The sequence below is a fragment of the Nestor notabilis genome, unplaced genomic scaffold, assembly GCF_000696875.1.
Source record: "Nestor notabilis isolate BGI_N333 unplaced genomic scaffold, ASM69687v1 scaffold1460, whole genome shotgun sequence".
NCBI lineage: Eukaryota > Metazoa > Chordata > Aves > Psittaciformes > Psittacidae > Nestor > Nestor notabilis.
In genome coordinates, this window is record NW_009911361.1 from 41,198 (window position 1) to 52,507 (window position 11,310).

The 11,310-nt window shown below is 35.3% G+C and overlaps 1 protein-coding gene across 1 annotated transcript in view; it reads right to left on the reverse strand.

Moving 5' to 3' along the window:
• MRVI1 (murine retrovirus integration site 1 homolog) overlaps positions 1 to 9,576 on the reverse strand; it is a gene marked incomplete at its 5' end in the record, with an annotated part of 32,639 nt that extends 23,063 nt beyond the window's left edge. Inside the window, 6 exons of the mRNA XM_010014255.1 lie at positions 1,068 to 1,109; positions 1,558 to 1,607; positions 2,038 to 2,115; positions 3,109 to 3,282; positions 6,654 to 6,724; positions 9,476 to 9,576. Coding sequence (XP_010012557.1) covers positions 1,068 to 1,109; positions 1,558 to 1,607; positions 2,038 to 2,115; positions 3,109 to 3,282; positions 6,654 to 6,724; positions 9,476 to 9,576 — 516 coding nt within the window. The remainder of the gene's footprint in view (positions 1 to 1,067; positions 1,110 to 1,557; positions 1,608 to 2,037; positions 2,116 to 3,108; positions 3,283 to 6,653; positions 6,725 to 9,475) is intronic.
• Positions 9,577 to 11,310: the final 1,734 nt, after the last annotated feature.

An 11,310-nucleotide genomic window follows, 5' to 3' on the forward strand; every position in this document is an offset into this window, starting at 1 on the left:
TTGCCCAAGGACAGAATTTCACTGTAAAAAGCCATTACTTTTTCAGTGACATTAGCTTTTAAACATGTGCTGCTGAGGAGAGAAATAATTTTTAAAATGCACTTGACAGAACAATGAATTGGGAATCTCTTCTCTGAACTTTTGAGAACCTCCTCCTATTCTAGAGTCCATTACAGCAATACAGCAACCTTCATATAGCCAAGTCTCTCATCATCTTAATGTAAGGTTGTCTGAGCAGACACCTTTAACCCCGTATCTTACAGCACTGTTACTTTCCTTTGATTGCTTTCTGTTAGTCCCTTACCTCCCAAGGGAAAAAAACATTGACTTGTACACTACTGTCATTTCTCTCTTTGTTGTGTGCAGTACCACACATTATAATTTGGCTGCAATCTCTACAGGAGAACTGGCAAAAGAATGTTTGCCTATACCTTGGCTACTTTGGTACAGAATCTGTATTTTGCCTAAGGGCACCTGTGTGAGCAGTTTAAGGCAACCAACATAAAATCTAACTGTGGTCTCTGCCTTAGATATGTTGCTACTCTCCCATCCTTTATAGTTACTGCTCCAAAATTCTGCTGCTATACTATTTTTCAAAAGTATTCCCTAAGCCACTCATGGTAAAATCACTTTAAAGGGCCATCTCATATTACCTAAAACAAATTAGGAAACATTCATATAAACTGCTCCACCAGTAGTTGTGTGGAGCAGTAGTAGCCTATCAGTGGTGCAGAACATGAGGTACAGTAACCTCTTCCACTGAATCAAAGGAAGAAGATGTCTGTCTAAAACACGAGCAAAAACCAAAGCAGCTACAGTAGATATTTTTAACTTACTTATAAAGTTACTTAGTATGTTGATTTTAATTGAGCTAAAGCAAAATGCGTGATAGGATGTAAAGGCTTACTTAAGTCCACTGTTCTCTGCTACATTTTCAGGTGCAAATGAGCAGCATCATTTTTCTTTTCACTCAGCAAACAGTCTTTTAGCCATCTTAGTCACTTAAACAAATCATATATGCTAAGACAAACAGGTGAATTTTGTAGAAAATAATGTGAAACACTTACCTCTGCAGTTTGCCTGTCATCTTCTTTCACATGTCTGTTATTCTAGAAAAAAAGAAAGAAAAAAGTTGCCTTACAAGGTTATCTTTCACATCTATGCTGCAAATATTAGATATAGATATTAACAGATTAACTCTGAATCTTTTAACTTTTCCACTCATCACATTTATTTATGAACTATTTATTTATTTATGATGTAATTTTAGGGATTAGTTTTTTTCCATGGGTTAGGGTTATATTGAATCTTTTTCCATTTTCTACAGTTAAAAGATCTCTATGATTCTTCTGTGCTTGTTACCTCAGGGATTTTTGTTTAGAGGAAACATTTATTAGTCTCTCGGTCTGCAGAAAAAGAACATACTAGTAATACAATCTTGGTATATAAAATGGTATTCAAACCCTCCCATTTTCCTCAGGGACTAGCAGGACAGCATGGTGTAATGTAGTACTGTAATAGCCAGCTTACTGTACAGACTATTCAGCTCTTTCTTACCTGCCCTGGACATACTGACTCGACACTAGTGGTTGTGCATGCATCAGACCCTAGAGAGACACACACATAATTAGGGCACATCCTAATTTGCTCAAAATTTTTATTACTACAGCATTAGAAAACACATAGACACACAGTTCCACATAATACATTAAGAAAAAATTTAAATGTGGAAAATACTATTCAAAAGGGGGAAAAAATATCTAAAAGATAGTATGTGGAAGATCATTAAAGCTTCTCAAAACTCCATTATTGAAAAGAATTATAAAATAGAACATGCAATCTAGTAGCACCACAGGAGTAAAAATATAACACAATAAAATATTTATGTAAAAATATATATGTGGGCATTCATGAGCTTTGTCATATTCAAGAGGAGATGCTTGAATCTACTGATTTTGACTTCTCAAGGAATATTTAAAAATATATTTTTTGTGATCTTTTATAAGCTAAAGTTTGAGCCTGCGTAGATCATTTTACCTGATGAAACTGGAAGAGTGAGAGAGCTGCTCCGATATGCTACTGGTGAAACTTTAGGACTAAGAGTAGGGGAGACTGCTTCATTAAAACAAAGACAAAAACAAAAACAAAACAAGGTAATTTTACTTTCCAAGCTTCTAGTTTCTGAATTTTCAAAATTCAGATAAGATTAAAACATAAATCTCATTGTTGTCAGTCTTGTGTTTGTCCAGAACCTGACAAGTCATTTTAATTGAGTAGAGTTTATCTTGCATATCTGCTACACACAAATACAATTCTGTTGGTACACAGAATGCTTATTCTCCTCACTTTCCTGAGTGAAGTTCTGAAGAAAAGTACACAAGAGAAGGATTCACAAGAAATTTAGGAAAAAAAAAAAAAAAAGAGGGAAATTTAATTTTAAGAAGTTGTTTGTTTTTTTTTTTTTTCCTCCAGAAAGTGTCAAATGATTTTAAGACAGAACTTTGTCTTGAAATGGTATTTCAAAGCTACATGAAAGTCCTAAAATGGCATTTTCTCCTTTTTTCAAGTTTTCAAGCACTTAATATGAGGGGAAAAATAATTACAATTAACATTCTAGAACAAAACATTTTATTCTGCTGTTTTTAAAGGAAGATCTGGTCCATTTAGCTTAGTTTATGACTATGCTCAGAATAAAAGTCTGTGTGATTAAGTCTGAGGGAAAAGTATTTTAGGCAGTATATATCTTGCCATTTAAATTTAATTTTATATGCAATAGGAACTTTAGGAAGAAAATCTTCACAAACAAGAACTTGTGACCATTTTTCACATTTCAACAGAAATACTTCATGTGTTCCCATTACAGTGTCTGCAGTGTGTCATTTGGGCACTTAAAAACTTTACACAATCTTCCACTGTTACATCTGAATATAGAGATTGGTCAGTTCTGGTTTATATGGAATTGTGAGGAGGGGCAGAAGGATTTTGAACTTCAAATTAACAAAGTGTATGTACATAGTAGCAGTGTATGTATTACAGGAGATGCTTGTTTGTGCCTCTGAAGATCTCTAAAGTAGAGCATGAAATCTTGTTTTCAGAATCTGCGTCTACCTGTGGGTGACTCAGGAAGGCTGCTTCTTGACTTTCTGCCTCTGCGCATGAAAAACCTCTCGCTCACTTTCTTTGCTTCTTCTAGTAATTCAAGGTTCTTCTTTTTGTCGTCTTCTGATATTTTTACATCTGGTAACTGATCATTTACCAGGTCAATCACATGACCGCTGTTGTCTGTGTTGAAACATCAGAATGAGAACGTTGTGATACGTTGTGGCATTTTGGAGTAACAACTATGAAACAAATCTACCTATCTTTGACCTTGCATTTGACAAAGACTGAAGTCTGCTCATTTCTAATATTTTTATACTCTCAAGTTTAAAGAAAGTCTTCAAAAACCACAGGTAACCCACTACGATTAAGTCACTATGATTGAAGATGCTCTGATACGTGAAACTGGCTTTTCCCCGACAAACTTTCTGTCCCCGATAAAGTTTTTCTAATTTATCAGTAAAAGTGCATTAGATTCACCTCATCTAGCAGTTACAGCATTTCTGCCATAGACCCAGGTTTTGCATGGATTTTGTATGTCGTTTTTTAAGTCTGAGATCCTACAAACTCACCTGGCAAAGATTTATGCACACTAGTTTTAACATAGAGGTGATGCTATCAAATAATCTATAAAATAAAGTGAGGAGTTTGAAAGTACAAAGATTTTATTCTATGCAGATAGAAGAGCTTTTCCCACAAATGCAGGAAGCAACAGTAAGGCTGCATCTGGCAAAGCTGCATGCAGAAATTGAATAGCTAAAGCATGAGAACTGTAAAGCTATCTCAAAAAGCAAAACAATCTTTACCATGTGGGGGACATGCAAGAATTTTCCAAAGAAATTGCAAATCCCATTAGAATATCCAGCGGTTAAAGAAGACATTGTTAGAGACTGCTTTTCCTCATGTCCACATATGTTGATATTTTAGACACGTGATCCAGGAGAACACATGGACCACAAACTGAAAGCCGCTGCCTTACACTTAGACCATTAGATTAGCACATCGTTTTCTAAACAATTTTTATTTACTTGTAAAAAGAACCCACTAATTCCTGGCTTCCAAATTGGTTGAAAGCACTAAACTAGAGCACTATTTTTTACAGCTCTCCAGGCTACAATTAAACAAAGAATTTATCCTATTGGCAGAAAGGCCCTTTCTGTGTGAACTGGAATGAATGGATTCCATAAGCACCTAGGCTTGTATGGAGAAATAGTCACCCAAAACCAACAGGGCGAAGAAAGGAAACATACGATGACAAGGTAGTATGTGCAGGTTTTTCAGGGGTTGATGAACTCTACAGGCTAACAAGTTCGTTGGATCAGCTAGAACTGATAAATAGATGACCAAGAATCTGCTCAATCTGTGCAAGGCCACTGGCACACACTAGCATCAACAACAGACTGCAAGTCAGGTGTTTATTCTCAGGTAACTATGAGAAAATCTGTGAGCTATATAAATGAATAAATGACTGTAATGTGTGAAGAGTTAGCCGGTATTAATAACAACTTGATCACACTAACAACAGCTTTGTGAAAAAAAAGAAGAAAGGAAGATCAGTTGTGACTGTCTCTGTCCAGCCAGATGCCTCTATTGGGGAGGAGGCAATTTCTAACAGTTTTACAATAAGAAGGACCTACTGAAGAACAGCTTGGGTGGGGGGGTGGGAACTAAGTCTTCAGAAAAGCTAACGACATAAGTAAGCAGCAAAAAGTCAAGGGGTTTTGGTTTGGAGAGGGGAGAGAGGGGTGTTTGTTGGGTTTTATTTTGTTTTGGGGGTTGCTTTTAACCTTCAGAAATTTATTTAAATTTCAAGACTGTCAGAAAGCATGCCCATACACAGGATATTCTTAAAGCAATCTATTGTTAATGAAGTATCTGTCTTCTTTTACACTAAGATTTGTGTGTTGAAAATTTAAGAGATTGGTCAGCTCTGTTTTATAGGGAATTGTGAGGAGGGGCAGAAGGATTTTGACCTTCAAATTAACAAAGTGTACGTACGTAGTAGCAGTGTATGTATTACAGGAGATAACTTGTTTGTGCCACTTTCCTTCGGCCGTCAAAAGAGGAAAGCTGCAAGGCATGGTAATTTCTATCCTTGAATAGGTAAGCTTTCCTCACTATACTCAACATCTTTGCCTTTCTATGTTTGCCTTGCCTTCTGCCCCTTCACCACTTCTATTTCTCTCCCTCTTTGCTGCCATTTTCTCTTTTTCCCATTAAATTCCCTTTAATTTCTCCCCCTGTGTCCCATCTCAGCACCTGCTTACAAATGACAAATGTTCAAAGTATTACTTATTGATTATTTTAGGTCTACAAGTTTATGATTTTATACATGTTCATGAAATTATGTTTCTTTCAGGCAAGTCAGACCTCTTCTAAGAAGGTTCAATTAGAAAATGCCTAACTTAGAAAAGCAACAGCTTGAAATCATAGAGTAATTCAGGTTGGAAACAATTATTGGAGGTCATCTAGTCCAACCTGTTCAAAGAAGAATGATTGGTGCAATCAGACCAGGTTGCTGGTCTTTCAAGACAATCTGGTCTTGAAAAACCTCTAGGGATTGAGATGCAAAACCTATCTGGGCAGACTGTTCTAATGCTTGACTCTACAGTGAGTGAAAAGTTGTTCTTCATACATACAGCATAGAGCAATGATAATGGCTCAAATCAGATTAATGGCTGGGAGAAAGTAACATTGTTGGAAAGATGAAAAGAATGTTAAAAATTTATTCTGTATTTCTGATTTCCCCTCCCGTCCATCCTGTTTTGGTAGGAGCTCTCATATCCTTATTCCTTCATCCTTTACATGTGATAGAATAAACATTCTATCAACTCTGTTCAACTTCTGCTTTACATTAAACACATAAATGGAGACAAGTAACACTCCAAATGCAAACACACCAAGACTAAGAACTGATAGGAGCTCTGCCACTGACTTAACAGGGTTAGCATTTATCTCAGTTCTCAGTACTCACAAATCTGCTTCCACAACATTAGTCCCCTTGAATAACAATTTACTCCACAGGTAGCTACCAGAAAACTAATAGAACTAAATACGTAGTAAGAGACTAATTAGAAAGTCTAATTAGAAGAAATGAAGAAAATCTTCCCCTGTATAGCTTGTTTTCATTTGAAGTTTAATCCAAACTAAATAACTGGAGACTTAACTGTCTTTTAAGGTCCTTGCTAATAAAATTCCAGTTGTTCAAAAATAACAAAATCAGGATTACTGAACAGTATTTTGCATACAACAAGAATTTTAAGTATGTGTATCTCCAGCCTTCTAAAAATGTTCAGCTAACACACTAACCTAACAAATTTATGAAACTAACAATATGCATATTTCCTTGGTTCTGTGTGCATGCAGTCCACTACAGACCATAAACTCATTATTGCAATTCAACATGCTAGCAGTATTCCCTCCCTGTGTATGCATTATGGTCAGTATGCACAGGAAAAAGGCTGTAGTCAATACAGTCAGACTCTATATTTAGGCCTTTCTTGCACATCACATTTTCTGAGAAAATATCCTAGCTTAAATGAATTACTTCTTACCAACAGAAGTCAATGAACTTGTTGGATTCCTAGTGGCACGGTTAGAATGTCTCCTGTGAGGACTACGAGGCCTAGAGAGAAAAATGAACAAACAAAAATTATGGGAGCATGCCACCAAAACACATTCTACTTCTCTATAAAAAAAAGTATCATTAAAGAGAAAGCACTTTTCTTTGATTAAAAAAGATTAAAACTAAAAGAATTTATTGTAATTCCTCTCATATCCAAACAACTGGAAAACGGAAAAAGATCGCAGAAAGAAGGAAAATTATAGAAATTGCTCTCACAAAGGAGTTCTGATAACCTCATACACTGCAAAAATTTTGAGTGCTTCCTAAACTAACTTTTATGACTGCAAGAATTTCTTTGGCTCCCACATTGACACTCCTATATAGCAATCTAGGAACTTTCTAGACGAGGTGAAGGTCTCAAATGACTGCAGAAAATTAAATGCTGATCCAGCAAATAATGCCGCTTTTAAATGGCTGCATTGTAACTCTGACTCCTAAATAATCTTGAGATTTTGTGTAGTACACTTTAAAAATACAAGGAAATGATAGTATAGATTTATGATCAATACTTTCTGATCAGTTTCCCCCCATATTTTAAGTCCAATGGCAGGTCAATAAATCAGGAATCCCAGTAAAGAGGTATGCTTTATCAGAAGACTGGAAATAATCTTAAAGCAACTCAAAATTCAACCGAAGTTTAAAAATTCAAACAGAACTACTATTTCCATTCAACAGCTTATTTTCACCTGTGCTTAACCTCAGGGTGGTATTCTTGCCCTGTCTGCCTGAACAGGCTTAAATATCTGCTTCAAAACTTACTGTATCATAATATTCAAGCTAGACATTTAAGTTGTCCAGCAGTCTAGCTCAGAAACATTATCTTCTTGAATCTTCAGCTGATAGCTGTTTTCTTTCACAAGATCAGGAAAGTGGTCCTATCCCAGTTCCCAGGTGCTGCAGATGGTTTTTTTGCAGCTTCACCAAAACAAGGGAGGAAAAGAAAGAAGAGAGCTGGAAAAGAAGCCTACAGTTGTTGCACCTGTTTTTTAGATAGGAAATAAAAAAATAGTCCAGTAACTCAATTTCCAATGCCTTCAACTCAGGACTCTAAAAGAACTGAGCAATCTTAACTGGCTTTAGAAAAAAAATTTAAAGATGCTGGCTAATAATATCGTGATGCTCCAATATCTCAGAATATTATCCTATGAACTAAAGTTAGTCAGCAATGTCAGACTACATTCAAAGCCAGGCTGGATGGAGTTCTAGGCAACCTGATCTAGTTGAAGACGTCTCTGCTCATTGCAGGGGGGTTGGCCTAGATTAACTTAGAAGGTCCCTTCCAACCCAAATTATTCTGTGATTCTATAATACTATATAATAACAGTAGCTTCACCAGCATCACCTTAAGTTACACAAAACAGTGTGTGTTTTAAGTCAATACCAAGATAAGATGCACAAGACTGACTGGAAGGTAAGTTTATTCTGAAAGATATATGTAATATGCTCAACCTGTCAAAAGAAGATTTTCAGCAGTTCATAAAACTATAAAATGTCAAGTATAAAAAATAAACAAAATACTTGCAAAAACTATTAGTAAAAATCACACTTTATGATCATAAGACTTCTTTAGAAATTTTCTGCCCTCAAAAATAAGCGTTATTATACAACCTGTAATACATTGCAAGTTTATCTTTTGCCAAAACCATTCCTTCCTCATTAAAACAAACTTTAGTAGATCATGCAAACATTGTTTTTAAGAATAACACAGCAAACAGCAGTTTGTTGCTGCATTTTCCTTTCAATAGACAAAAAAATTTCAACAGATAGCAAATATGATTGCTACTATTTTTCAGTATGATACTAAGAATATTGTCATACAATGGTAATATAGCTAGTTCCTTAATCCAAGAAGGAACCAGACAACACAGGCTCTGTATGTAAGATACATACTCATTTGTGAGAGTCAACACTGATGGCTGACCATACCTTGAGGAACTTAACATCTTTGGTACTTAAAAAACAGTAATTTTTTTAAGTCTTATAATGATTAATTGCCTAAATCTCCACCAGTCTACAAAGATGTTATTGGTTCAGTGGAAATGTTTATATGAGTAAAGGCAGCACTGCTGGTGTACCTATATAATTAGTAGACCAGAATTAGGATTTAGCTACTGAATTGAAAAATTTCCATGGTGGGGAATACTTCAGGAAACATAAAAATGCTCAGTTGTATTTTTTTTTGGTCCCAGTTGCTCATTGACTGCATCTAAGTAAAGGTTAAAATGGACATTACCATGCACAGAACATGAGGAATCAAACTGTCAGTCATCCCTGTAGTAGGTGTAGGATTGTAGCGCACATGCACACCACTGTCTGTCTACAAAAGGATTTGACCAAACAATAAGGCCATATTTTATTTGCCAGCAAGAGGATGGACTTCAAAAGTTACAGCTTTTGGGCCAAATTATGCAAGATTTTAATTTAAATTTTTGCTTTAGTTTCAAATTATGCTATTCTGAAAGAGAGGAAAGTTCATGTAAATTTAAAGTACACTGAGTCAGGTTGGCAGGCTTAGTATTATATGAAACTCTACTCTTTTAGTATCAATAATATTCCTGTCCCCTGTCCCCTGCCCCCTTCCCTGAATCAAAAAAATAATCATCACAATGCAAAGACAGTATGATCAAATTACAAATAGAGATACAGCAATAATGTTTTAATAGAATACACATTTCAAAGAATATTTTAGAAATGCAGCTCCTGGAATTACTGTACAATTTATGCATAGTTCATTAATGTATCATGTAGTACCTGTTAACTAGATTTTTATCAATTTCCATGTCTGGTGTTACAGCATTCTCTGGAAGAACAATAGAAGGTGTACTGCATGCTGTCCCTTCAACAGTGGTGTCCTGGATGGTTTGTGACAAATATAAAGATGCAGTTAAAGAGAAATCTAAAATATGTAGTCAAAAAATGTTACTTCTACCGCATGTACTACATTCAGATTCACCAAAAAAAAATAAAAAAAAAATAATAAAATCAACCTGTACTGTTGAAAGGCTACAGAAGCAATCTGGTGTTTACAGTTAGTCAAGAAGTTGAAAAGTGATTCACATAAAATCACGCAGAGAGGGTAGGCACCTGTTAGAAGCTGCAACTTTTATTTTAACGTACAATCATGAGATAAGTAGAACATATCAGAGTAGTGTATTTATAGCTGGAGGGAAAGATTCCCAAAAGTGCCAGGGGACTGCCATCAATCAACTTGTAAAATTTAAAGAATAACTTCAAAGTTCTTCAATACTAATTGCTCCTGGTAGGGACTTGTATATACAAGTATTTTATTTTATTTAATTATTTTAATCTCAGTTTTTCTTGAAATAGCATCCCAAAGTTTCATAAAAAATTTTTACTTCAGTGGGCATTGGATTAGATTACAGAACAGAATATTTTCAGTTGGAAGGACCTACCATGATCATCTAGTCCAAAATTCCTGACCACTTTGGGGCTAACCAAATGTTAAAGTATGGTATTTAGGGCCTTGTTCAAATGCCTCTTAAACACTGACAGGCCTGGGGCATGAACCACTTCTCAAGGAAGTGATGCTTCTGATTTTCTAGAAGAGCATGTTTGCTATCCATGGCAAAAAGCCAATTACATTCAACTGTTAATTTTGTTTTTATTGATAGAACATTTGCTTTTCTATTCTGCGTACTCCTTTTAAGGATGTTTACCTACTAGAAGTTGACACAAGTGTAATGAATTCAGACTAACATTTATTTTAGTAATATTAAATAGGCAGGCAATAAAGCTGTTATAAAAGCACTGTTTTAGGCATTTACAGAATGAAGCATGTAAAATGGCTCACAGTTTAACAAGTTAACATTTTAGAACAGAAAAATTAAATCACTTCAATTATTTGAAACAAAAGCCATCAATGAATATTTCAGTCATCTACTGTCATGCAGAGGAAATAGCATAGTCATAAGATTTGTCACAATGAACAAGTAGCCAAGACTAGAAATTGAAATGGAATTACATACACCCAGGAAACTAATGATTATGTGACTGCTAATATCTATCAGATACAATACAATAGAACTCCTTTCACCACCTCTCCCAGTGCTGCATTTTATTCTTGTTGAAATAATTTTCTGATCAATTCAAAGAACTAGAGAAGTATTTTGAAAATGGTATAATATTAAAGTATATAACATAACCCTTCTTCCTCTCAAAGGCTCAAATATGCTTTGGCTTGGACAGCTCCATACTTCTATGCTCATAATTTTCATATGACATTCCTTGGCAAGTCCACATTATCAGTCACAGGAGAGAACAATGGGAAATATGCCAAGAAAATAATACGAAGATTTAAGTTTAAGGAAAACATCCCTGTAATATTGGAAATGTTAGAATGTAAAAGCATGATATGTGATTCAAGTGCACAGATGACACTGTATGATAATAGTTTGAAAGCAATCTTTAGTAATATTATTGGAAATGTTACTAAGTAGCAATGTATTTTGCCTAACAGTCAATGACAAAAATTCAGGTGACTGCCCTGCTTGTAGGGCAAAGCAGCTGAGTACACATGCACATTGTTGATACTAATCTCATGACTGCCAACGAGCAAAAGCTTTTGA